General features: G+C 43.5%; 2 protein-coding genes and 1 long non-coding RNA gene across 8 annotated transcripts in view; 2 read left to right on the plus strand and 1 right to left on the minus strand.

The window, feature by feature from the left end:
* Window positions 1–1,797, plus strand: part of ANKRD27 (ankyrin repeat domain 27) — a 42,864-nt gene extending 41,067 nt beyond the window's left edge. For all 4 annotated transcript variants that reach the window (XM_015246062.3, XM_015246063.3, XM_031672082.2 and 1 more), the window contains one exon: window positions 439–1,797. In XM_015246062.3, coding sequence (XP_015101548.2) covers window positions 439–657 — 219 coding nt within the window. In that variant the 3' untranslated portion in view covers window positions 658–1,797. The remainder of the gene's footprint in view (window positions 1–438) is intronic.
* Window positions 1,798–4,321: 2,524 nt separating this feature from the next.
* On the minus strand, window positions 4,322–10,950 carry PDCD5 (programmed cell death 5). Of its 2 annotated transcripts, none has more exons than XM_006212198.4 (6): window positions 10,784–10,950; window positions 9,588–9,625; window positions 7,378–7,439; window positions 5,836–5,927; window positions 4,836–4,907; window positions 4,322–4,514 (listed from the first exon to the last, which is right to left on the minus strand). In XM_006212198.4, the coding sequence occupies exons 1-6, from the start codon at window positions 10,847–10,849 to the stop codon at window positions 4,467–4,469; spliced, it is 378 nt and encodes a 125-aa protein (XP_006212260.1). In that variant the 5' UTR covers window positions 10,850–10,950; the 3' UTR covers window positions 4,322–4,466. The 2 variants fall into 2 exon arrangements, with proteins under 2 accessions (XP_006212260.1, XP_072823377.1); XM_072967276.1 differs by lacking the exon at window positions 10,784–10,950 and adding an exon at window positions 10,402–10,633.
* Window positions 10,926–20,481, plus strand: LOC107034361 (uncharacterized). Of its 2 annotated transcripts, none has more exons than XR_012075566.1 (5): window positions 10,926–11,225; window positions 14,080–14,137; window positions 16,837–17,034; window positions 18,255–18,436; window positions 19,411–20,481. It is a non-coding gene; the product is annotated as an uncharacterized lncRNA (long non-coding RNA). The 2 variants fall into 2 exon arrangements; XR_012075567.1 differs by lacking the exon at window positions 10,926–11,225 and adding an exon at window positions 11,569–11,704.
* Window positions 20,482–27,984: the final 7,503 nt, after the last annotated feature.

Below are 27,984 nucleotides of genomic sequence, written 5' to 3' on the forward strand. Positions count from 1 at the left end.
TTGATTTCATATTTAAATAAATCTTTCTTGGTTTTGCTAACAGACCTGCCACTGGGTGGGAAGCCCAGAGACTTTGAAACCTGCCCGGGTTCCATCAAGTGCTAGCTTTCCCTTGTGAGCCAGGGGACTCTAGGCAGACCGCTTGATTTTGCTGATCCAGTTTCCTCAGCTCTAGGATAGCAGGAGTAACAGCACACACTTGCTAGAGCTGCACAGAGTAAACGTGAGAACACGCAAAGCATTTACATTGGGTCTGACACTTGGAGTATGCACCTGTCTTATGTTCACTGCAGGGATGTTAAGAGTTGAAATTATGCCTGGAAAGTTCTGAGCACACGGGGTGACGCACAGAAGCAGTCAAGGGTAGCTGTTACTATGTGGTTGGTGGTTTAAAGCACGGTGCAGACGTGAGCTGTTTGAATCGTACCTTTTCTCTAGCCAGGGAGGCAGAGTTCCCCACAGAAGCAGAATAACCTGCCGGACCAGAGCAGACCTCAGACTGCTGACAGAGGAAATGGGGACCAGCCGGAGAGGCCTGGACTGAGACAGCCTGCTCCTGGGAACAGGCGGATGCTCCGGAGACACACAGTCAATGATGCCGTTGTCCCCAAGGGCCCGGAGACTGCTGGCAACCTGACCACTCCCCCAAGAGGCTAGCATTTCCCAGTCTTAACGGTAATTAAAGAATCATCCGCTGCCAGAAGTGAGTCCTCAACAAGATGCCAAGCATGAATACAGCGTAGAACTAAGTGTGCTTTCTCTTTGGCTTGAGAGAAAGGAAAGTTCTGGAAAGCTTTTCTGTGGCTGATGGAAAAAGAATGCAACAACAAAAAATTATCACCATTTCTTTCCTCTTTAAAGCTAATGAATACACTTGAAAAGGAATGGACAAAAATTCCGGTGATGTCCCGACCCTTAAGACCAGGCTGTATGCTTCTCAAGTAATTATTAAGGTTCCTTGGTTACAGTGAGAGGTTCCATCACCAGATTCTGACCTCCTACTGAAAGGTGCTAAACCTCTGTGACGTGTATAAACTAGCAAACCACAAGCTAAAAGAAATCCTCTCTCTGGGATAAGCTGAAGGAAAGCAATTTAGGTTTCATGATACTGTGGAGGCCGGGCAGAAATGCTGCATTTGAATGAAGGAAATAGGACCTGAAAAATGTCCCTTTGCAAAGCAACACTTGAACCCAAAGATGCCTAAATGCCATTTTGATGTTCACTTTAGAGAAGGACACATATGATGACACGTTCTACACTATGTATGTGGGGAAAGCTGGGTATATTTTTCCTTCCAACAAAGTACAGATGACTGACCACTGCACGTACGCACCTGGAGCAGTGTCTCTAGAAACTTCCCGTTCCGTTAAGAGCCTCCCTTTCTTTAATGTCACACCTGATGGATGGTTACTGAACTAGAAAGTAGACTTGGCACATCTTTTCTTAAGTCTTTTGATTCAGATTCAAAACTTACAGCACAAACCAGGTCAAAGTTTAAGTTAGGATTTATTGCCATTTATTCCTTTTTATAAATTTCTATAGATTTTACTCTTATTTTTTTATGTTATTAATTGGTCTAGAGCTGCAAACACGGATTTGTCCTGAGTACATTTTCAAATAACTTTGTAATAGGGAAACGGTTTTGTGCACGTTCTTGGAGATACTTGCGTATGTACAGAAGGGAGGGGCTGATTATTTTTCTACAAAGTAATTTATGATTTTTAATTTTCTAATGTGCCTTGGATATGTGCCAAATGATGGGAAAGAAACAGTAAACTTCATGATTCTTGAGCGTGTTATGGTGTACTTTTTTAGTTTGTGTTGCTACGGAGAGATGTTTCTTAGCCTTTCTGCTATAAACACGTGCTTAGTATATGGAAAAAAATCTTCCCTCATTGGATCATCAGATGGACATACGTTTTATTTTTAGGTTACTGATGTGACTGAAATATGTAAACTGGATCATTCAGAGCAGATCATTATCCAACTACCTTGAAAAGGGCTAATCTAAGCCAGTAGGCAAAGTGCCTAACACAAAAGTGCTTTCTAACATCAGAACAACAAAAAAAGAATACAGCTTTTTAGCCCAAACAGAAAATAGTTCTTTGTTCCGATTCACCTCCTTTCCCCCACTTTTCAACAAGACCACCTTACTGACTACGCTGCTCGGTTCCTCTGTCATCCTGACCGAGAGGCCACCTCCTATGCAGTTTATCAGCACAGCCATTTCCAGGCTGCAAGTATGTATTATTTGATACCACCTAACTTTGGTGGCGGTGCAATGTAATTTTGAGAACTTTCACGTATACCCCCAGTTAATTCTAACAGTTGCACTGGCTGGTAGAACTGTCAAACGAGGAAACAGTTTCATGGAAGTAAGGAGGCTGGTCTGCTTGTACTGTCAGAGCTGGGGTCAAGGCCTGACTGGTGGTGTCATCTGAATTGGCCGTTTCCAGCTTGGTGCGCCCTTCCTCTGGAGTAACACCATGAATGGGACTGTCAGTCTTGGGGGAGAAGATTCCTCTTAAGCTACTCTGGTAAATAGCAGCGTGGGCAGTATGAGATGATTACCTCAGTTATTTTAAAAAATACGTGTGTTTTTCTCCAGTTACTTTCCCACTTAAAACTAAATTTGATTTGGCAACTCAAGAAGTTAGTAATGCTCAGGTTTCTGTTTTGTGTACAAATATTTTGAATTCAAAGTGTTATCAGTTAAACTTTTAAATTAGAAAGTTTAGAATAACTGCTCCCCAGATGGAAACGTACCCCACCCCCTTGATGTCGTCAAGAACCTCTATCCCTGTACAGAGTCACTTTCATTCTCAAGTGTCTTTTGAAGAACAGGAGTTTGACTTTTTTTTTTTCAAATGGACATACTGGGGATTGAACCCAGGACCTTGTGCACACTAGGTATGCGCTCAACCACTGAGCTATACTCCCCACCCCCAGGAGTTTGACAATCTTTAAACACATTCACATCAGTACTTGCCATCAGGACAGTGGTTATTCTGCAAAAGAAAGCGTGTAGCAAAACTTGTTGAGAACTGTCTAGATTCCCTCCAGCATTTTCATGTAAATGAGACATAAAACAAAACTTACCTGTAATTGGGGTTTTTTTTCCAAAATCCTTCATCAGCTTTTACTTTTGATGATTTATTCTGTTCTTCTGAAAAACTTTTGATGTTCTTAATGGTTCTAATCATTTGTTTAATCAGAAATACTAGACATTTATTACAACACCAACTTTCTTCACTGTCTATGGTTACAAATTTCAAGTCTCAAATACAGTAAAATCTCAAATATACTTTAAACATGTGTCAGCAGTGTACTAGCTAAAGCAGAGGCTGGGACTGTAAAGCACACTTCCCATCACTTTCCTGCTACTGATCATCTCATCTCATTAAATGTTACGAACTTCCTCCTGGGTTAGGTCTCACAGGACTTAAGACATCTACCAGGTTACACCAAACAGCTTACCTGAGAGTTAAGTTTATGATTAAAATTTATGAGCAAACTTTTTCAGAACCTGGTGGGGATACAGCACAATATGAGAGATGACATTTGCTTTAAGTTACCTGCAACCTTATCGGTGAAGGACATTTCTAGGAGAGGAGGGTATAGCTCAGTGGTAGAGTGCCAGCTTAGCATGTACGAGGTCCTGGGTTTTAAAAAAAATAATAAACAAACCTAATTACACTCTCCCCCTGCCCGAAAAGAAAAAAAAACAAAAATAATGAAAAAAAATACTTAAAAAAAGAAGACCCAGAACATTACTACCAAAATGTTTAACTGCTAAACGCACTGGATTTTAATCATTAGAAATCATTTCTCTCACAGACATGTTTGTCAGGGTTCAAGTACTATTATCAGCATGTCCCCGTTACTTTTGTTATTTTTTTCCAATGGATATATCCTCTAGTTACAGAGGTGGTTTGGATAAGGATAATATTTAGACTCGATGCCTTTGAAAAGCAGATTATAAATGAAACCAAAGCTAGGAATTTCCTTACATTAAACGTAAGTACCATCTGCAGGAAGAACAGCAGCCTTCCTGCCGTGGCCTGGAAATGCTAAAGCAGACTCGGCTTAACCCACGAGTCTTAGCTCCCGTGATGTTCCCAGGCCGTTGCTGTTTCCTTACTGAAGACTGCTTGAAGCTTTTATTTCTGCTAAGGCCATTTTCCTAACAGTAATGTCACAGTTACAAAGGATATATTCATGCTGCTACACATGTTCTTGAACTTCTGATGGGAAAGGAAAAAAATTAAAAATGCAGATCTTCTGTTCATTCAGCTACAGTAGTAAAACAACTGTGCCCAGTTTGTTTAATTTTGCATAACAAGTTTATTTTTAAAAGGTATATAGACAATAAACAAAGAAAACACTCAACCAGATCTTAACTTCAGCCAAGTATTATCTATCCTAGAACTGTTCCATCAAGTTCCAGTCTCTAAACATCGTAAATTCAATAATCATCGTCTTCATCAGAGTCCATTACTTTTCTTCTGTTGAACTAGGGGGGAAATTAAATGAGCATCATAACATGTTTAATAAAGTATAACTCATTTTCTGAGAAGACAAATTTCTACTACTATAGCAAGACATTCTTGTCTTTAAAACAACGTTAAGTGTTTAAGATCTAAGGGGAGGGGAAACAACAGAAGAGCCTTAAAAATAGACTCTCAATATATGCAGCCTTTCTCCCCAAACTTCCCTGTTGTAAGATGAAAATGTCTGTGGGCTGAAATATCTTTTTTGACACAGTAGACGCATATGCAATGCTTTTTTAAAAATATCAACCCTTCTTTTGCCGTGTGCATTTGGGGAAACTTACTTTAACTGTTGTTTTCTTTTCTGTTTGTTGGCTTACTTTTTCGAGGATTTCTATTAAACCTTGTTCTGATACCTAGAATAACCAGAAAGAAAAACAGTACTTTTTAAAAAACAAAGAACTGACCTCAGCAGACTGAATCATTTCAGTCCTTCCAGGGTGTGGGCGTAGAGGTCAAGAGGGAAGGAGAGCGCGACAGCGGGCTGAAACTACTGGCCATAACTCTTGGTTTAAGTTCCACATAACATCTACTCTGCTGGCCTTCATTTGAGACGGGAGGAAAAGTATTCATCAGTTAGCTTCCTTGGAACACCCAAAGTTAAACAGGTATCTCAGAACACCTTTATCAGCACTAGCAGACAAGGACACCACCTACACCACTATCTTAAGTGTCAGGGATAGAGACACAGCTTCTGCCCCTGAAACCTCGAGAAGTTAAGAAGCAGGAGACAAGTCAGTCAAAAAAGATGAACCACTGTTCGTCTCTTCCACACACATTCTCAGTGAAAGGGGTTCAGTGGGGGCTGATCCCTGCAGGTTGGCGGCAGCAGAGGGCTTCCCAGTGCAGGTGAGGCTCGTCTGGATCTTGAAGGCACAGCTCCGGGTTGCCAGAATGTCCCACCATGCCATTACAGCAATGCACATAATAACCAGGAATTTCAGCACCTCCTCATTTGCAAAACAAGCATAACTTTGCCTATGAATTAGCATTATTGACAACCCTTGTTTCCAGTGTAGAAGCAGCTTAAGCTGGCAGCCCCTAACAGTCACTGGTTCCCATATATGGAACGCTAACAAGGTTCCACAGTGACGTCAGGAAGGAAGCAGAGGATTTTGGGAAAAATAAAAGGTATCTTTCAGGATCTACAGTAGATACAACTATTCTCTCCTTTAAAAACAAGAATTCTGTAGCCAGAAAAAGATGAAATTGACCTTCTGAAGATATGTTTTGAGAAAGTAGGTAACAACAGGTTAAAACCGCCTCCAGGCAGTCCAAGCTTACCTTCCCACTTAGTTGTCCATATCGTGCCATCTGTATGAGGTAATTCTCTACTGCTTTAGTTTTCTCAGGCTTTACAAGTGCTAAGTTACTTACTAAAAAGGAAAAAAAAAATAGACACACATACCCAAAAAGAAGTCAAAATTAAATGTCTTAACATTACACCTAGTAACTAAGCACTGACGTTTCCAAAGCACTTCATACTTACATCTGTCTTGAGACTAGCAAGGCAGAGGGCAGGGGCTACTGTTATTCCTCTTAAAATGAGGAAACTTAAGTCTGGCTGTGTTAAACTCAGTTAAGACCACACAGAGGTAGTGGTAGAGCTAAGATTAAACCTGCATCCTCAGATGCTAAGCCCCATGCTTTCAAATATATATATGTGTGTTTGTGTATATATTTATTTTTTAATACATATAATCACATATATATGATTGCCTTCTGGAAAGCAATTTACATATCACTACGAATACATACTCGCAGTGATCCATCTAAGGCTGCCTCTTCCAAGCTGGGCTTCAAGTTACAATACAGGAGATGTTGGTTCATTCTGAATTGGCTCATTTAATTTTTTTTCTACCTGATTTTCATTATGAAAAATTATGAACATACCTAAAGCAGAGAATACAGGCATGCCTTTTTTTATTAAGCTTCACTTTTTGCGTGTCATACTGTTTTTTGTTTTTTTTTACAGATGAAGGTTTGTGGCAGCCCTGCCATTTTTCCAACAGCATTTGCTCACTTCATGTCTTTGTGTCATATGTTGGTAATTCTGGTAATATTTCAAACTTTCTATTATTATATTTGTTATGGTGATCTGTGACCAGTGATCTTTGATGTTACTACTGCAAAAAGATCATGACTCACTGAAGACTCAGATGACAGTTAGCATTTTTTAATAAGCTATTTTTAAGTTAAGGTATGCACACTTTTTTTAGACATAATGTTACTGCACACTTAACAGACTGCAGTACAGTGTGAACTTAACTTTTATATACAAAAAATCTGCATGACTTGCTTTATTGTGGGAGTCTGGAACCAACACCGCAGTATCTCCAAGGTCTGCCTATACAACCTGAGCCCCCATCACCCGTGTCAATTACCGGCAACATTTTGTGACTAACCCGATGTAAGAGTTGTTTCCTATACATTTTACCTACTATAGTCAGGCATCCCTTGGTATCCGCAAGACATTGGTCCCAATACCCCCTGAGAATAACAAAATCCATGGACGCTCAAGTCCCTTACATAAAATGGTATAGTACAATCAGCCCTCTGTACCGGTGGATTCTGACCCCACAGATGCGGAGAGCCAACTGTATGCACTTGGTAAGAGAGAACAGAGCTGGTACTTTTAATAATAAAGATTTAAGTACATTTCTTTAGGTTTATAAATGTCACACTTCTTACACATAATCTATCTTGCATGTTTTTTAGGTTACAAGAATATTAAATCTAGAGAGAGCAATAATTTCATACATATATCTCCATATTCAAATAACTCAAGTCAATTTTATGGAAACAAAGAAAACTGAAGATGCTTACAGCGGGCCCGGGCTGACTGGTCCAGAACTTGGGCTAAAATACTGTTTCTCATTTCTGCTTCCCTACAACAAAAACAGGTCAAGCAAAATTAGAACTAGGCTGTCAGCACGCCTATTGAACACAGAGAAATGTAATGAGTCCATTCTTAGCCTCAAAGGCCAGCTTTATACCATGTGAGTGTAAACCTATGAAACTGACAGGTAAAATTTCACATTTGCATAATTCAGGGTGGAGTTTCAGTTCAACCACCATTATAAACATTTATTAAGTGCCTAGTGTGTGAGAGGTGTTAGAAATTTATAGTGAGATTTCAGGCAATTATAAGGACCTAGTGATTAATCCGTGTCATTTTCTCAGAGATGAAGCAGCTGAGATCCACAGGGGTCGTGTTAAGGAGACATAGGTAACTGTGGCCAAGGTAGGACCAGATCCCATGTTTCAAGACTCTCGGTTCTAGTTTTGGGGTAGGGAAGGGAGTGAAACTGTAACTCTGTTCCTATCCTTGCATCTTCCTACCTATCCAAGTAGGAACTAATTCATGTTCATAAGACAGCAGTTTCAATTTTTTCTTAAGCAGCAGAAACTGTTTTTCAAATGAAATCCTTCAAGGAACTTAATACATACACCAGGCAAAAGAAGAGATTCTTTGGCCGAATGAGAAGGGGAGTTGGGGCTGGCTGTGCCTAAATGCCCCCATCTGAGGACCCTAGGGCTCACGGACCAGAGGCCACTTCCATAGGCCACTGCCTTATTGCTCCTCAGTACTTCGATCCTGCCACAAACTAGTACTATATTTCACTGCATCTAAGATGCCATCGACTGTAAGATACTGCATAGTATTCTGTATCTCTAAGAATGAAAAACACCCTGGATGAAATGTCTAAGAGGAGACCCTCACTCAAAGCTGGGGCATGAAAGAGCAACATCCTCAGTACAAGGTAAACAAGAAATAAACACGCCATGCAGAAAGGGACAGCAAGGATGTGTGCATGCATCAATTTTGGCCCTGAGTGGAGGAAGAAAAAGTGCCTCTGAGAATTTAAATTTCAAGCTTTAGTCCTGTAGGTCTGCTGTCTGAATTCTCGGTACCGGGGTGGAGGAAGGGGGAACCTCAAGCAGAGAATTTTAAAAGGTCTCAGGTTAGAAACGATCCAAATGATGGCAGAAGCAAAAGTAAATCCTTTCTGGAAGAATCCAGGACAAGAGCAATAGAGGACGAGACACATTCAAACTTCAGATACGTCACAATGTGAAAAAAAAAATTCTCATCTTTAGAATTCATTCATGTAGTAGTTTTTTTTTCCTCTCAGCGCTATCCCAGGTGCTTACCATCTGGCTTCTCCCACGAATGCAATCTATGTAAGGGCAGGAACCCTCTCCACCTTGCCTATTTCTGTAGACCCAGCACGGTGCCTGGCCCAGAGCAGGTGCTTAGTGAGCATCTGCTGAATGAAGGAATGAGTTAAAAGATAGTGTGGTGGGAGAAGGGGAAATGGGGAGTTGTTTAATAGGTATAGTTTCAGTGCTGCAAGATGGAAAAGTTTTAGAGATCTGCTGCACAATAATTGAGAATACAATTAATAAAAATAGTTACGATGGTAAATTTTACCTTATGTGTTAACACAGTTAGGAAGAAAAGATAGCATGATGGTGTAACTAGGCACTCTTTCAATAAACCTGCCAAGTGTGAGGTGCTCTGCCACGTGCTGGGACAAAGTAACCATGAAAACAGAGTCAGAGTCAGTATTTATTGAGCACTTACTACACGTGAAGCACTGTACCCATGCAAGCCTCACAACATCCCCATGAGACAGTCCTATCATTATGCCTATTTTAAGGTAATCACAGTTTAGCAGAGAAACAAACATCAACCAGTAACTGCAATACAACATAGTAAGTCATGCAGGGTTCCACACCTGTTTGTTTAATTAATAGCGAAGACATCCTGAGTTTTGAAAAAATCACTATGCCAAGAAAAACTTTGAACATTCACACAACTATTAAAATAACTAAAGTTAAAAAAAAAATGGGGGGGGAGGTTAGGGTATATAGTTCAGCAGTAGAGTGCATGCTTAGCATGCAAGAGGTCCTGGGTTCACTCCCCAGGACCTCCATTAAAAAATAAAATAAATAAACCTAATTACCACCACCTCCCTCACCAAAATTTTGGTAACACCACCCTTCAAAAAGTTCAGAGTTCCAGCCCATACCTGTGCTTTGCCTCCTGTTGTGCTGCATCGCCAGGATCCTGAAAAAATAATTTTATCCTTTAGTTGAGTAATTTCAGAGGAAAAATAGTAGGCATTCTATTTTCTTTTTTCAATACCATTTTCTCAGCCACGATTCGCTCTTTGCAATGGCTCTAGGTACCCTGTAGGAGACTATCTTTTGACACTTAACATCCTTTCCCACTCCTTTCTTTCTTTCATTTCTTTTAGTGGAGGTACTGCGGGTTGAACCCACGACCTAGTGCATGCTAGTCATGCGCGCTACCACTGAGCTACACCGTTCCCCCTCTATTTTGTTTCTGGTGCCTAAGGTACAGGCTGCTGCATAGGTAGAGACGACTTACCAAATAGTTAGAAGCTGGACGTCACAGAAGTCAGAGGGATAGTTTCCACTTACTACAACGTTTTGAAAAGCTTCTAAGGTCACAATCTAATAGAATGTCTTAGAATACAACCAGCCATTAGGGAGAAGAGTCCCTGTACTACGAAGCCGTATTTGAAGTGTTAAGAATATTTCTTGGAAAAGAAAATGGACTTCGGTACTGGGGACGCTGTGGACTCAAACAGCACTTCGTTCCCGACCGTCCCGCTCGATCCCTAACACTTTCCTCTCCCTCTCTTTATGGGAGGGTCGCTACTTGGGCGTTTTATCTACGGGATTAGTGTCTAGTGCCCAGCCCCTCCCCGGGACTGTCAACTCCGACAGAGTGGATGCTCCCCGATGTACGCTCGGCACCTGGCAAACAGCAGAAGCTCAAAAAATGTTTGCCGACCACTTGGGTCAGAACAACTTAACTGGAGAAGACATTCGGCTGGAACAGTAGACGAGCTAGATCCAAGAGCTAAGGGCACCGAAAAGACCCGAGTGGCTGAGCATTCTGTTTGGGACCAACGCCAGCCCGGGCGAGACCGACCCCCTGCCCGGGGAGACCCCCGCGCCCGACCCGCCCGTGGCAGCACGTGGTCGGCTTGCCGCCCGAGCCCCGATGCTACTGAGAGAGGAGCCGAGCCGGCTAGGAGGCGGCCAGGAGGCCGCCGGGGACAGAGGCGGGACCCTCGGCCCGCGGGGAGAGCACGGGCGGCGGCGCTCGGAGCCTCCGCCGGAGGCCGCGCCCTCCACCTCGGGCGAGGGCGGCGCCCGGCAGGGGACGGGCCCGGCGGGCGGCGGGCACGCTCACCCCGTGCTTCGCCTGCAGCTCGGCCAGCCTCTGCTTCCTCAGCGCCTCGAGCTCCTCCTCCGCCATGGTGCGGCCGTCCAGGGCGAGCAGCCGCGGCCACGCTCCGGCCCACTCCGCGGGAACTCCGGCAGCCCCCCTCGGCGCGCGCGCGCGTGCGGCCCTCCAAACTGCGCAGGCGCCCGCAGCGCCCAGGCATCAACAATCCAGCCCGGAGCCGCGCCGCCCGCCCCGGCCAGGGCGCGGGGAGAGGCCCGATTCCGCGATCGCAGGCGTTGGGCGGGGGGGCCGAACCGCTGAGCCGCGCCTTGTCTACCTGAGTCCCGCCTCCCCGCCTCAAATCCGTGCTCTGCGCGCGCGGGCGTCGGCCGCGTGGATCCCGCTGCGTGTTGGAAAAGATAGTAATCTAGAAACAGGCCTTCACCAGCAAGTGTAAAGATAATAGGTAAAACTTGTTAGTGGCCTATAACGTTCGAGGTTTCTGTTATCTCCATTTACAGACGAGGATCTAGGGGCTTAGAAAGGCTGAGTGGAGTGACAAGAAATGTGCTAAACCTGGATGGTGGTGATGGTTGCACAGTTCTTAAATTTGCTCAAAAATATTAAATTGTGCACTTAAAATGGGTTGGGGGGAGCTGGAGCAAGAAGAGACTCGCTTGTCACCCTGCTGTTAAGAAGCCAAGTCGAAACAAACTTGGAGACTCAGATTTTCCTCAGGCGGGGGCTGTGGGATGTGGTGTGAAGCGCGCGCGCGCACACACACACACACACGCGCGCGCGCGCACACGCACACACAGCTGCCCGACGGGGTGAACTCACTGGTGGTAACACACACACAGACACACACACACACAGCTGCCCGACGAGGTGAACTTCCAGGTGGAAAGAGCTCGGTAAGAGCTCGCCCTTGGAGTGGAGGCGTTGGTATGTGTTGGAGGGATCGGTCAGCTTCCTCAACCTGTGACATGTGTTGCTGTTTTTTTCAGTTGTGGCAAAATATACAATGTTTAACCATTTTTAGGTGCACAATTCAGTAGTGTTAAATCCATTCACCTTGTGCAGTCTCTACAACGCTTTTCATCTTGTAAAGCTTAAAGTATGCCCAGTAAATAACGACTCTCCCATCTCCTTTGCCCTCAGCCCTTGAACCATTGTACTTTCTGTCTCTATGAATTTACCTGTTGTAGGTACCTCATATAAGTGGAATCAAACATTTGTCTCGTCGTGACTGGCTTATTTCACTTAGCATAATGTCTTCAAGGTTCATCCATGTTGTTGAGTGTGTCAGAATTTCCTTCATTTTGTTTATCCTGTCATCAATTGGGTGGTCTCCTTTTGGCTATCGTGATAACTAACGGCTGCTGTGAACATTGGTGTACAAATATCTCTTTCAGTTCTTGAGTATAGAGAATCCATATGTTTTGAATTTGACATTTTTAAACATTAAGGATGCCTTTCTTCTAATACGTAAACAGGCAAGATTTGGTGGCGAGAAATGATAAAAGTGGAAGTCTGGAGTCTTGATTTCTACTTCCGAGTGTCACCGTTTGAGACCCTTTGTGGATCTTCTGTGCAGTGGGTGATGTGATGAGTCATGTGACTTCTCTTCACAGACATCAGCCTTGGGTTGGGAGGAGGCAGCCCCACCTGGGCTGGTACCTGAGTGGCCCACACCCACGAAGAAGTGAGGAAACCAGATCAGCAGAGACAAGGCTTCTCACCTCATCCCTGAAGTCAAAAATACATTACCAGTGGATTAAATGTTTAAAGGTTTACAAAATAAATCACAAAACAAAGATACGTTCCTCATGTAGTTGTGACAATTTTAGGGCAGGAATGAAAGGACTCTTCATCAAACCATCTGGGCTCGGCCTTTTAACAGCTTCTCATTTTCTTCATCAGCCTGTTCAAGTTTTCTGTCTCTTCTCAAGATAATTTTACTTGCTAAAGACCCATTCCTTTCATTCAGGGTTTCACATTTTGGAAATCTATGCCTATCACATCTATACCTGGGGTCCTGTCCCTTTTAGGAATTGCTGATTTGATGGTTTATTTGAGTTACTGTTTCTTTCTGTTTCTTCATCATACTTTCCAGCCATTTTAATATTTTGCTGTTTTTTTACACCAAGACACTCAAATTTATCAGTATTGATTTTTCTTCTTTTATCTTTATTTCTACCTCCTTTTCATATCTCTGTTCTTATTTTCTTTCCAGATCTTTCAAGTGAATATTCTGTTTGTTTATTTTTATCCTTTCTTGTTTAAGAATGAAAACATTTAAGGAATGAATTTACTGGGTTTTTTTTAAATAAGGAATGAATTTACTTGTGAGTACAGTTTTGTGTGTGTGTATACATACACATATATATAATGTTTTCAGTATTCTTATTTTTTTGTCTTACACAATGTTGTAAAACATTTTTCTATTTTTCTGTTTTAAAATTCTTTTCTTTTTTGGGGGGGAGGGAGGTAATTAGGTTTGTTTGTTTGTTTGTTTGTTTATAATTATTATTTTCAGTGGAGGTACTGGGGATTGTCCCAGGACCTTCTGCATGCTAGGCATACACTCTACCACTGAGCTATACTCTCCCTCCATTTGTTATTTTATTAACTATATATTGAGTGCCTGCCTCCTATGTGACAAACAATGGTTCTAGGTACCAGTGTATACAGAGGTGAATAAAAGCAGACAAGCATTACCGTACTCTCCTCCCCTTACACAGTGCTGGTGGACAAGAGTATTGTATAAATATAGAAATAGAAGACAGAATATATATGTTAGATGTGATAAACGAAGTGCCACAGAGAGAAAAAATTGTCCCATAATTAGGAATAGGGTGTGATGGGTCAGGGAAGTATTCATTGAAATGGTGACTTTTGAATAAAGACAGGAAGGAGGGGAGGCAGGGTCATGAAGATATCATAGGGAAGAGAATTCCAGGCAGAGGGAACAGAAATGCAAGGACCCTGAAGTAGGAACCTCCCTGAAATGTTTACGGAACTACAAGAGAGCCATTGAGACTAGCTGGTCAGCTGTGGGAGTGGGGAGAAAGCCAATGCAGAATCAGGAAATGAGTTAAGAGGCTATATACTTAAATAATCTACTTATGCTGTTATGTCTTAATTTATATGGTTTAACATTTTCTAATGACCTCCTCCCTTGATGGATAAGGATTTAACAGGTTCCACAACCCCTATTTCTCTTCCTTAGTTCCTTAATATGCATATTACTCTTTCCAGTTGTTTGTTGTTTTATCTTTAAGCAATGCACTTACACCTTCTGTTTCTTATTCCATCAGGTGTAGACAGTGTCTCTTGACTTTAAAAGATGAAGATAGCAGCATCTCCACCCTTTCAGTAAGTTCATGTCCTTCTTTTCTACATCTCAGCTTCTATTATCTATGCATTTTGTTATCTGTGCTACATCGCATTGATATTCCCATCTGTAATCATAATTAAGTCTTTTTTCTTTCCAGTTTTATTGAGATACAATTGACCTACAGCACTGCATAAATTTAAGGTGTACAGCATAATGATTTGACTTACATACCTTGCGAAATGATTGCCACGAGTTTAGTGAATATCTCTCATCTCATATAGATAAAAAATTTTTTAAATTTTTAAAAAGAAAAAAAATTTTTCCTTGTGATGAGGACTTTTAGGATTTACTCTCTTAACAACTTTCATATATAACATATGGCAGTGTTAATTATATTAATCGTATACACCCCTAGTACTTGTTTATCTTATAACTGGCAATTTGTAACTTTTGACCACCTTCATCCAGTTCCCCCATCCCCCAAAACCCCCCTCTCCCCGCTTCTGATAACCACAAATCTGATCTTTTTTTCTGTGAGTTTGTTTGTTTGAAGTATAATGGACCTACAACACTATGTTAGTTTCTGGTGCACAACACAGTGGTTTGACATTTCTATATGTTACAAAATGATCACTGTGAGAAGTCTAATTACCGTCTGTCACCATACAAAGCTATTGCATTATTATTGACTGTATTCCCTATGCTGCACATTTCGTCCTGTGACCTGTTTATTTCACAACTGGAAGTTTGTACCTCTGAAGTTCCCTGGCCTGTTTCACTCATCCCTCCACCACCTTGTCCCCTGGCAACCACTTGTTTGTTCTCTTTATCTATGACTCTGTTTTGGTTTTATCTGTGACTTTTAGGTTCACTTGCTTTGTTTTTGATTCCATGTATGAGTGAAATCATATGGCCTTTGTCTTTCTCTGTCTGGCTTATTTCACTTAGCATAACATCCTCTAGGTCCATCCATGTTGTCTCAAATGGCAGGATTTTCTTCTTTTTTTTTTTAATGACTGAATGGTATTCTGTTGTGTGTATATGCCTCATTTTCTTTATCCATTCATCCACTGGTGGACACTTAGGTTGTTTCCATGTCCTGGCTCTTCCGTATAATGCTGCAGTGAAATTGGGGGTGCCTATATTTTTCTTTATCAAAGAAAATTGGACATTTCTAAACTTAGCATCAGATCATCTGTTCTGACAGACTCCACTTTTGTTGCCAGACACCTGTCTTATAAAGGCTTCCATCTTCCCTCTTTAACCTGGACAGGTTTCTCCGTAGGCCTGTTGCTTCCCTGTGGCTCTGGATTTCCCTTTGTTGCTATTTGAGCTTGTATCCTGTTTCTTGGATTCCCTGTCTTCTTTCCTGGTTTAATCCCTCATTTTGTTGAAGCGTATCATCAAATAATTTTCTACAAAAAATAGCTGGTCAGTAAAATTTCTATGTTCTTGCCTGTCTGAATATTTAATCTTACACATGACTAATTGGTTGATTAGAAACTTCTAGACACAGTAATTTTTCCCCTGAATTATTTTAAATTACAAAAATTTAAATCATTTGCTATTTTTCCTTATGACTTTGATACATATGGGTTGTGTTTCTTAAACTCCTTACTTATCATTTTGAAAAATAGCAAATCATACCTACCTGGTCATCTGGAAGCAAAGGAGAGAGACCTCAGGAGAAACCAAACCTGCCAGTGCTTGATCTTGGACTTGCAGCCTTCAGGACTGTGAGGAAATAAATTTATGTCGTTTAAGCCTGTGGTAATCTGTTAATGGCAACCTTAGCAAACTGATACACTAAAGTGGTCAGATTCATAGAGACAGAAAGTACAACGGTGTGGGAGGAGAAGGGAACGGAGAGCTGTCTACTGGGCACAGGGTTCAAGTTTTGTGAGATGAATTCTGGAGACAGGTTGCACAACAAAGCAAATGTGCTTAACACTACTGAACTGGACTTTTAAAGATGGTTAGGGCGGTGCATTTTATGTTGTGTATATTTCACCACAATGAAAAATAAGCAAAACAGCAGAACAGAACACTTCCCTTGATGCTACAGCCCCCTCTTGCTGCAGCCCTATTTTTCTCCTCTCCTTTATTGCAAAACTCCTGAAAAACAGTCATTTCTCTTTGCTGTTTCCACTTTTTGACTCCTTACTTTCTCCTGAATTATTCTAATCAGGATTTTCTGAAACTGCTATGTTCAGTGCTGCAATAATTCCAGTCCATCAGCAGCAGTTTTGATCTCTCACTCCTTGAAATACTTGCCCCCACCTCCACCATGGCCTCCGGGTTTTCCTCGTGCTTGTTCTGCATAGGCTCCGGCTTGCTCCTCCTCACTGTATCCGTGAGTTACCCCAAGGCTCTGCCTCAGGCTTTTTATAATCACCCCCTAGGAGTCTCATCCAGTGCCATCCACACCTGGGTGACTCTCAGATCCTGTCTCCAGCTCCACCCTCCCTTGGAACTCAATGCAGGACATCCACCTGCCTGCTCCCCATCGCCATGACGATGTTCGCCAGGCATGCGAAATTCAGCATGCCTTCAGAACCTGCCCCCTCCACTGTTTACGATCTCAGTAAATGTTACCACCTGGCAACCACGTCAAAAAGCAGGCACCCTCATAATTGCACACCAAAGAGCTTGGAGTCACCTTGACCCCTCTCTCTCTGTCTCATCCGACATCCAACTCACCTGAATATCCTGTTGTTTCTCTTCAAAATCTCTCCAGGGTCTGATTCTTCCCCGTGACCTTTTCCACTACCTGCCTTGGCCAAGCAAGCTTCTTCTCCCATCTGAATGCCTGTGGTGACTTCTCAGCTAAATGAACAAATGAATAAATGCTATGAGTGTTGATGAGAAACATAAATGTGCATTCCTGAGGACACCATCAGAAGTGTAGTTGAACATGTTTCTATGCAGACTGCAGGTGAGAATAGGTGATCGTGTGTCAGCACGTGGCACCCAGAGAACTAGCAGTGTCCCTGCTCCCGTCTCTCCCAGAAGCTAATATATACCCAGTAGCAGGATGCTAGTATCACTTGGTAGGCTGCAGACACACACACACACACACACACGTGCATCTCTGTTGACTAACTGAAAGTAAATAAGTATGGCCATTAGAACTTTAAGAGAGAAATCAGAGAATTTGAGATCCTGACCATGCAAATAATCAGATTATCAGAGAATGAGCTGTTTTGCTCAGGATAGTTGATGATTCTGAGAGGAGCTAGTGTGGGCCTTGTTTCAAAGAGTGTAGTGTCTGCCCCCACCCCCCTGCTCTCACCCCCACACCAAACCTCATCCACTTCCCATACCTCTCTTGGTAACAGAAACAGCTGGAGTTCAAGGTTTTGGTTTTTTTTTTTTTCTTTTCCTTTCTTTTTTTTTTTTTGGCCAAAAGGAACACATCAAAGTGGTGGCATTGAAATGTTTCTGCTCTGGGGGTGGCTGCTTCATTAAAATATCCTATTGCTGAGAAGAAGCGACTGTTAAAGTCAGACCGGTTGGGGAAGGCTAGAGTAGGGTGTGGCCAGGTGTACTGAGAGGCGTTGCTTACTGATGGACGGAAGGTGATAGACCCTCTGGGTGATGCAGTCTCCTGGGCACCACGCACGTCAGCTACTGGCCGTGCTTGAACAAGGCAGAAGCCTGAGCAGTAGCAAAACTGTTGGCAGGGATCTGAAACAGAACTGGAGGAGTTTCTGGCAGTGGCTGGTGGCTGTGTAGAAGGTAAAAGAAGGAGACAGAGAGGGAGAGAGAGAGGTCACTCTGTGGGGGGGAGCTGCCTCCCAGCATCACTGCTGTGACGTATTTCAGGAAGGATGCAGGTGATGCGGGCACGACATCTTCCGGTTTCTTTGTCTGTTCCATCACTCACACTTCTTGTTTCTGTGGCAGCACAGATGGTCCCAGTATCCCACAGAGGCAGCGCCTCCAGATCAAGTCTGTCTGAACGTTCAGCCCATCTTTCTCCTCCCAGGACAGGCCCGCCTGCTCTGCTCAGGTCCCCAAGGATCCCCGAGTGCGTGGCATCCCAGTGTCTCCTGCCAGCAGCAGAGGGAGCCCATACTCTATCGAAAGGGATTATGTTTCTCATTAGAATAGAAAGTAGAAAGTACAATAACTTGTTTTTTTTTTCCCACGCAGTATGTCCTTGCAGATGAAGCTTTAATCTCCCTCGTACATCTCTGTGGCTGTAAATTCATGCTCCATTATGGTACCATATGCCTGGATTCTCTGGGAGAAAGCCACAGCAAGCTTGGCGGCCCGCTTAGGCTTCTGAGCTGTTTGTGCCACGTGTTGAATTGCATATGATCTCACACTTAAAGGTTATGTCTGAATAAGCTCTTTTATAACAGTTTATTCTCCATGCAGTTGATCAGTTGTGTCATGGGAAGTACCACTGAACTCACTGACACTTACGAGATGCAAGAGGCAGAAGGAAAGTTAGGCTCAAAACACAGCAGAGTGGGGTTCATCTGACTGTCTGGCAGCTGCTGATTCACTTCTCATCTGTCTCTAAGTAATAGTTATTGAAGCTTCTCTGCTCGGAGCAGGCCTGCTTTACATCCAGTTGCACCCAGGACATGGAATGGCATTTTTTCCCAATCCTTCCCTGATCACTGCTAAAGCCAGGCACGAGGTCACATGTCAGGACTGAGGGTTACGCTTGGGGCTAAGCCACACCACCATGGTTAAGAAACCTGTTGGCCTTTTTCTCAGACCCTCTCACTTCCTTATTTCCCTCCCAAAGCTACTGACCAAGTTCTGAAACCACTCTTAGGAGGGGGAAAAAAAAACTCAGGTCCTGGATCCTTTGTGATGACAGCTGTCATCTGTGCCTGGTGGGAAAGGGGGGCGAACAGGAAATATTTAGAAAAGATTTTCTCACCTAAACCTGTCGTGGAGGCTCTGGCTTCAGGAGCAGCTCTGTTGAAGGTTTCGCGGCCGCTTGCTGGGCGGGCAGCTTCCTTCCGAGGACGATCTCCGCGCCGCGGGGCGAGGGCCCCCTGTGTTACCCTGACTAGGACTTCCCTCTTCTAGCTGGGAAGCTAGCAAGCCTGGGGCCAGTCTAAGAGCCTCCTGGGCCCCAGAGGATTTTACTTGTGGAGACTCCACTATATAAAATGTCAAAGATACTGAAACGCACCCCTATTCCACACTAATACAAGGTGTAAACAAATAATAAGTGAAAATACGGGCCTGGAAACTAGTTGACATAGTAAGTCTCATCAAGCATGTTATCCTGATGCTGCATTTTTGCCTCTATAGTTTGGTGCTGATACATTTTTTTGCCTCCCAGGCTGTGTACACGCCCTTGGGTCGCTGGAAAGCTCTGGGTTGTGGGCCCTGCTCCTGGCGGGGCTTGACGCAGATGACGGACATTGAATGGTCGCGGGGGCCAAGATGAAGTCTCATTCTCGTCCTCACCAGCCTGGTCCCAAGAGAACCAGCCTCAAGGGAAATTAGGATGGTCCTGACCTGTCCTTAAATAAAACCAGAAAGACTCTCACCTGTCCGTAAAAAAGTGAAGAAGGGATATTTTTCTGGCAAGATGTTCATTTATTCATTTATTCAAAAATTTTTTAAAAAATTGTTTTTGGTTATTTTCTTGGGAGAAGGGATTAATTAGGTTTGTTTATTTATTTATTCGTTCATTCATTCATTCATTTATTCTTCATGGAGGTACTGGGGATTGAACCCAGGACCTCATGCATGCTAGGCATGCACCCTACCACTGAGCTATGCCCTCCCCCTGCAAATTTTTTGAAAGCCTACTAAGTGCCAGGCCTAGTGCTGGACATTTGGGAAACAGAGGCCATTAAGATGCAGTGCCTGCCTTAAGGAGCACGGAGTTCCTCAGTCCTACTGTCCTGGGGCTGCTGTTGGTCAGCCTTTCAGGACCCATCCTTGCCTCAAAAGCCTCCTCAGGTATTTCTGGCTGTTATGAGCTGAGTCCTCCAGACATTCATGTATTGAAATTCTAGCCCCCAGCACCTCAGCATGGGGCTGTATTTGGAGATAGGGCCTTTAAGGAGGTGATTATAGTGGAATGAGGTCATTGGGGTGGGCCCCAATCCGACATGAATGGTGTCCTTGTAAGAAGAGATGAGGACACAGATACACTCAGAGGGAGACCATGTGAAGACCCAGGAGACATGGCCACCTGCAAACCAAAGACAGAGGCCTCAGAAGAAACCCACCCTGTTGACACCTTGAACTTGGACTTCGAGCTTTCAGAACTGTGAGAAAATAAATTTCTGTTGTTTAAGCTGCCCAGTCGGTGGTCCTTTGATTGTGGTAGGCTTAGCAAACTAACGCACCAGTCCGGTCGGAGGCCCAGAAGACTTCCTTGGATCTTTCTTGGGAGAAGAAAGAGAAGACACTCAGCCAGTCCCTCCCCAACCTGGGACCTGGTGGGAGCGCCTGCCAAAGGGCAACCGTGTTGTGCACTTACCCTGAACCTCCTCAGCCTCCTTTCTCCTCAGTCGGCTTCCTCCAGGTGTAGACAGATGAGTGGGGCTTAGGGATTTTGCTGAGGATGGAGGGGATCAGGGTTGGGGGGGCGCCCTCTCCTCAGCCACAGGGGGTTTTCTCTCTCAAGCTTCCGGTTTGTTGTTCCTTGGGAGAGGGTTTCACTCTGCTGCATCTTTGCCGCCTCTGGGGGACGTTCGGTCCTCATTTTTCTTGACCCCTGGGCACTACTAGGTTCTCTAGCGCTCAGAGAGGGCTTTCTGGCTCATGCTCTTTGCTACCTCTTGTACCTCCCGGCGTCTGTTCAGACCGTCCACTGTGCTGGGAGCATCTCTGCCACTCACCAGCCTATCTGCTGCTCAAGCTGCTCCGGTCGCGCGGGGGATGTGCCAGGATCCGGCGTGGCCTGGTGACCATGTGTCAGAGGAAACCCTGATTTGTCCCATTTGCTGCTTTCCGTGGTGAAAATGCTCCCATCGTGCCCAGTTTCTGGCTACCAAGGTGAGGTCCCTGAACAAGGAGCTGAATTGAGAGGAGATGTCTACCAGCATATCATGATGTTGTAGTCTCACCATCGAGATGCGACAGATGTAAATAACCTCAAGGGCAAAGAAGGCAGAAAACCATAACAATAAACTAACTAGGAATGATGTTTGGGGTACGTATTACTTTTGTATTTTAATACAGCTTATTTAATTGTGAGCACATATAATTTAATTTTTTTATAATGACTACAGTTAATAACCAGCTTGCAGATTTTCTGAAAATTTAACAATTAACTCTTGCAAGCCAGTAGGAGCTGGCTCCAGCACACAGCGAGGGTGACAGTCCTCTGGGTGGAATAGGACGGTATGGGGATATAGCAAAAGGGGCCGGCGTGGTAAGCAAATGACCCTAGGCTGCGAGACCATGTGGATTGTGAGTAAACACACAGCCATCTGGAAGCCTCCGGTGGGAATGAGTGAGCAGACAGCACCAGGGCCATGAAACAACTCCAAGCCCTGTGACACAGCCTTATTCCTAGACCGCCCTAAGCCCTGCCTTCATGCCCTGGTCGTGCATTTTCCTGGGTGGTCCTAGGTGGACCTTCCAGATGCACACCTCCATCCAGATAGCCATGGCCTGGCCCCTGGGCTACCCTGACATGCCTGGACTTCCCCTGGGGCCTAAGTGACTTTCCTGGCCCAGGGAGCACATGGGATTCTGTTTGGCCAGGATTGATTTTGAGTAATAAGGAGCAGCAAAACTCTGTGTCGGGGCCCCCATCTCCCCTGTGGGATGCTACAGAGCAGGGTGACTCCTGGAGCTGAACTGCCTTCCCTGCATTCATTCATATCCGTTTCTTCCTGGGGTTGTGTCAGAACGTTTTGATTTATGAGAAACTGATCCTTTACTCTTTAAATAATAGTGCATTTACTGAGATTAACTACTATTGTAAAATCACCAAAGTCCGCAATGAATACTAGATTCATTAATTAGATTATTCTTAACTAAAAATGCAAGGATTCTCTTTGTGGTAGAATCATTTCAGAGTGAAAATCAAGTGGTCGTTAAAATATGTCAAACAGAGATAAACAGCAAGTTCATGCTGTATAGTGCAGGGAAATATATTCAATATCTTGTAATAACTTATGGTGAAAAAAATATGAAAACGATTATATGTATGTTCATGTATGACTGAAGCATTGTGCTGTACACCAGAAATTGACATAACGTGGTAAACTTGACTATACTTCAGTAAAAATTTATATACAAAAAAAACCCTGAAAAACAAAGTGAAAAAAATACCTTGTAATAGCCTATAATGGAAAAGAATATTAAAAAGAATATATATGTGTGTGTGTGTGTGTTTGTAACTGAATCGCTATGCTGTACACCAGAAATTAACACTACATTGTAAACCAACTGTATTTCAATAAAAAAATTTAAAATATATATGTACATATCAAACAAAATGGTTTGTTTGGCCAGTACATATTAATAGCAATAAAGTGACAGTTTCAAGGCACGTACTTCCTCTGCTGGGTCTAGAAGAGGAAAATGACAGAAACAAGGGGCTGGGATTACCTAGGTCAATTAAGGGAACGCAAAGCAATAAGGCTCGTCTTTCCAGGAAGGCATCATGAATACATAGTCACTGCTCTAGGAGTACCTGCTGATTGACCAACAGTAAACATCAAGTTATCTGGCTTGGGCTGCTGAAGACAAGGCCGGTGGTAGGATTTTAATTCACAAAGGCAATAAGCAAAATCAATTTGTCGTTTTCTAACAACAAACATTTATCTCGATGTAAAAGCTTGTATATATGATATATATCATATATGCATTTATGTATTATGTATGGGACATATAGATCATATATGTACATACATGTATGACAGAGGGTTATGGGACTGAAATAACTGGATGAAAAAATGAAAGTTTCAGTGAACTGACTGCTGTTTCCAAACACTGAACATTTAGCTTCATGAGGACGGAGCATCGGAGCTATGATTTTCCCCTCCTATTAGTTACGTTAACTTCTAGGTTTGGCTTTGCTCTGTGTGCCATGGCCAAGATATGCCTCCAGGTGAATGGGGTCTTTCCTGCTCACCTCCTGTACAAAGGGCTGAGGCTGAAAGGCTGCTCTTGGGGAATTCATCAAAGATTTAGATAAAAGAGGCTTTGAAAAGTGCAAAAGACTCATTTCCTTGACTCTCAGCTGATAATTACTACAGAGGCTACTCATCTCAGACATTATTTTAATAGACGAGTGAGTTCTTGGATATTTTCCGAGGATGACAAAGGTGTGCTGGTTCAGGACGGAGGACCCTGAGTTATAGCTATGTCTGGGCTGGGGGACCAGTGGGTGTTTAGAAGACATTTTCAGGTTTGTCTTCTCTGGGCTTTAAGTAAAACAAAAAACAAAATACTGAACAAACTGTGCTATGACCCCCAAATGTTTTCTCAAGGCCCAGGTACTGTGGAATTCACTGAAGTCTTTATTAGCTTATCAAAGGATCTTCAATTTTATATTGTTTTTCTAAAAATCAAATGTATCAAAATATAACTTGGATACAGTATAATTCACACACTTTAACTGTATGGTTTGATGAGTTTTGAAAATGCATATACCAGGAAACCAAATCGCCAATCAGTATACAGATAATTTCTGTTATTCAAAATATTCCCTTGTGCCCAGTAATATACTGGTAAATATTTAACAGCAGGCTCTCTGGAAAAAAACATTACCTATTTAACATCTACTTATTTAACATATTAATAATTTAACATATTAAAAGTATAAATTTTGCTGACATAAAGGATATTTATTACATAATTTATAAGTAATAATAAAATGTATGGTATTTTTAATCATAAATTCCTTATAGTCAATTGATCATCACAAAATGTTTTCACTGATTTTTGCCAGAGTCTCATATCTATAGCCAACCAAAGTTTGCAGTTAGCTTGTAGTGTCATTCTGACCTAACTTTTGGTTGCTGTTTTTATTTACTTTAAGGAATAAGACAGAAGTGAAACAAGACATATGTTGGAATATCACTTGTTTGCTAATGACATAAGCAGCTTCTTTACTGAGAGTCAGATAATAGGTTTAAATGCCTGAGAATATTTTCTTAATTTTTTGTGCCAGTCGTAGTGTAACAGCTATGCACACTACTCACTTTCAATTGGCATTATTAAGTATCTTTTGCGTCTCTTTCTTTGATCTGGACAATTAACAAACAAATAAATCAAGGCCTGCTTTGTAGTATTTGCCAATTTCCAGTACTCCCCCCATGGCTGATTCCAACCTGCCAGCGTGATGTCCCTAAGGGTGGAGTTGAGTTTTCCCGTAGAACGCATGCCACTGTAGAGCATTTCAGTCCTGCAGACACGATAGCTGTAAATTACTTCCAGAGTATAGCTAATAGTAAAATATAGTAAAAATGACTGAGGAGAAATAAGATTTGAGTATTTATTCTCTTTGTTTTTCATGTAACTTACTTAATTGTAAGTTTATGTAATTTAATTTTTAAATAATGGCTGTGTTTAACAACTGGCTCCCAAAACCCCTGGAAATTTAACAGTGGACTCTCGTGGGCCAGTAGGAGCCCTCTCTGGGACACTGCTCACTGTTATGCCCCTCTGCAGTCTCTGCCCCCCTCCCCATCTCTGGTAAACTACCGATCTGATATCTTTCACTACAGATGAGTTTCATTAGTTCTTGAACTTCATATAAACAGAATCATACTGTATGAACTCTTTCTTTGCCTGAATTATTTGGGTAACAGTTTTTTTTTACCATAATGTTTTCATAATGTGTGAGTCAGTAGTTTTTTGTTTGTTTTTGCTGGGAAGTCTTCCATTGTACAGATACACCAGTTTATTTATCCATTCGTTGGCTGATGGGTGTTTGCGTTATTTGTAGTTCTTCACTATTACAAGTAAATGTGTGAGGAACATTTGTGTCCAGCTCTTCTTGGGGTTATGTTTTCATTTCTCTTAGCTAAATACTCAGGAATGGAATTGCTGGGTGACGCTGTAAGTGTATCTTTAGCTTTATTAAAAACCACTACCCTGTCTTCCAAAGTGATTGCACCATCCTGCCTTCCCACAGGCAGACAGACAGCTCCATTTGATTGATACCCTCATCAACACTTAGAATTGTCAGTCTTTTAAAATTTTAACCATTCAAGGGTGTGAATGAGTATTACAAAGAAAAACTAGAATATTCTCAGGTGAACGAGGGCACTGGGAATACATACAGACTCTTCTGTCTTTATCCTGTATTTGTCTGATCAGCTCAGAGTCTTATTCCAGAAACTCAGCCTAATGGAGAGCCAGCTCTCAGGTGGTCTGAGGTCATTGGATGACCAACCATTTGGACACGCTGTCTGACAAGATCTTCCGGGAGAGATGCATCGTATATATCTCCTGGAGCCCTTTCTGCCTGCCACAGTAGAGGCTCCACAACATTACAGTTTCCAACACGCAGTAAAGTCAGTGCCTAGGAAGCTGGGCTGATGTTCTCAAAAGACCCACGTGGAAGGCCCTGGAGAGAGGCACCCCAGGATAAGAACTAGACTAAGGAATGGGAGAGCCAGGCAGCTTCCCTGGGCACCAGTCTAGAGGGAATGTGAAGGTATCGCTGAAACACATCAGAAATATGGTGCCAGTTAATTCAGGTTTCTACATTCGACTCTTCACATAACTAGCAATGTGTAAATTGCTCCTGCAGTGATGGGAACTGACTCTACGCAACAGAAGCCTCCCGTACCACCAGGGAGGCTCCCCGAGAGGTGACTGAAGCGAAAGGCTCACAGGTCAAATTCAGATGCTTGTTACGTCCATTTTATTGAATCCATTTAAAACATACAGTGAGAAACAAGGGAAAACAGAGAAGGGGCCTAATAGATGGAAGGTGACCAGGGTCAACACAGGCTTGGCCTATTGGAAGAAGGCCGGGGGGTGGCCATAGCTCTTGCTCGCAGGTGACCTGCTGAGCTGCCATGACTTTTACCCGCGTGTCCCAGGCAGGGGACTCAGAGGACCAGGGTGGGTGACATCAGTGGGTGTCATCAGTGGGCCTTGCAGAGCTCAATGAGCTGACACGATCTGCGCCTTCTGAAGAAGTGAGGCTCCCTTGGCCCTTCCATGCCTTTCTATCTCAAGGTAACATTGGTTTGTTCCGTCCTTTCCTTCCGTGCTCACTGCACATAGGCTCTGTTCGTCTCTCCCGTATCTCCCATGTGCCTAATTTACAGACACATCTTAGGTGTTTTCCTACTGCCCTACTCATTTGTTTCATTCTATACATCAGAACTGAGTGTTCTCAGTAATACAGCCACATCCCTTACAATCCACTCCTGGTTATTCCATTCTCTGGCTTAAATGCATCTTCCAGTTAAGTTGAGGGTTATGAATTGTTAAAGTTACAGCCCACAGCAGAACTTGGCTTCTTTAAACAATCCACTCACAAAACACAGGTCCATTCAGTCCCAAAGTGAGACCTGTGTCCAGATGATGTGGTTCCAGGCAGTGTGTTTCTTTTCCATGTGCTCAAATTGTCTCTTCAAGGCCAAAGTCCCTCTTTGGTGTCAGCCAACCCATGTTCAATTACCTTCTGTGCTTTGTGTTGGAAGCATCATCCTTCTTTATTAGTGACATTCATTCTGGTTCCATGAGTCCCCTGCAGATGTGCAAGTAAAACCCACGATGCTCAGCGGGTTGTCAGCCAACTTCAGTCTAGGCCAGGGGTCCTTCATTCCCTGTAGCTCCTGGCGGAGTGAGTGGGTCCAGACACCTGCCATCACCCTAAACTCTGGTCTCCAACCGTGGGGAAGGCCAATGCCACTGAGCGAGGTGGGAGGTAGACGTTGGGTAACCCAGGACTCAGGCAGCAAGGTCATCCCATCACTCTCTGTGCCCTATTCTAAGTGTGCTGACCTGCCCCATTTCCATCTCTTGGCTTCTGGCTGTCTTTTCTGTTGTTTCAACACACATTATAATTCCAGCATCTGAACTTGATTGTCACCTCTGGGATAGGCCGCCTGGAAGTGACCTGGGAGGCTGCCATTACATCCGGGCAAGTTCCCACCAACGGTTTTGCTCCTGCTCAGGTGGATGGTAGCCAGGAGTAGAAATGTAAAGCCCTCTTCTTGCTGACTGATCAAAGGCGTGTCTTTGACATTCAGTACAAGTAGCTAGCACGGCTATAGGTATACAGCTGTAGGTGAGGCCAGCCGGACGGCCGGCCAGCTTGCACTCAGCTGGGATTCTGCGGGGACTCAGCCTGCTCCACTGGAAACAAATCAGTTACCGTATTTACAATCTACATTTTAATTGGTATGATGAGCCTCCAAAGAAGTTGTGTAGTATGGAAATAGGTATAAAGTTATTTCTATACTTTTATACATTTTATATTTTTTAATTTGAAAACCAAAGAATATCCGTTTGGAAGGGTACCTACTTAGAGACCATGCCCAGGTGCTCAAGAACGTGGTCTGACCCTGCAGGGGTGACCTCTGGTGTGGGTCTCCTGCCTGTGCCTCTGTCCAGGGCCCCAAGGGGAAGGAGGGGGGCGAGGCAGCCAAGGCCTGGGAGGGGCTGGAGTGGGAGAGTCACTCCTGTCTTTCCTGCTGCCTTCCCCTGCCTGGAGACCCCTCTCTGGCCTTCCCTTTGCCTGCCTTCCAGCCCCTTCAGGCAGAGAAGCAAGCAGAACGAGGGACAAGAGGTCTCAGATCCTTGGCACTCCTGCTTTCTGGGCACTGGACAGAAGAGCCCAGAGCGAGCCAGGCTGCAGACCCAGCTGGGTGTCACCATCTCCCTCTGTGGCAAGGATCTCCGGCCCCAGGAGTCACGTGGCGGCAGCGCTGGTCAGGGAGGGGCAGTGCCTGGTCTTGCCTGGACTCTGCCCAGA

The sequence above is a fragment of the Vicugna pacos genome, chromosome 9, assembly GCF_048564905.1.
Source record: "Vicugna pacos chromosome 9, VicPac4, whole genome shotgun sequence".
NCBI lineage: Eukaryota > Metazoa > Chordata > Mammalia > Artiodactyla > Camelidae > Vicugna > Vicugna pacos.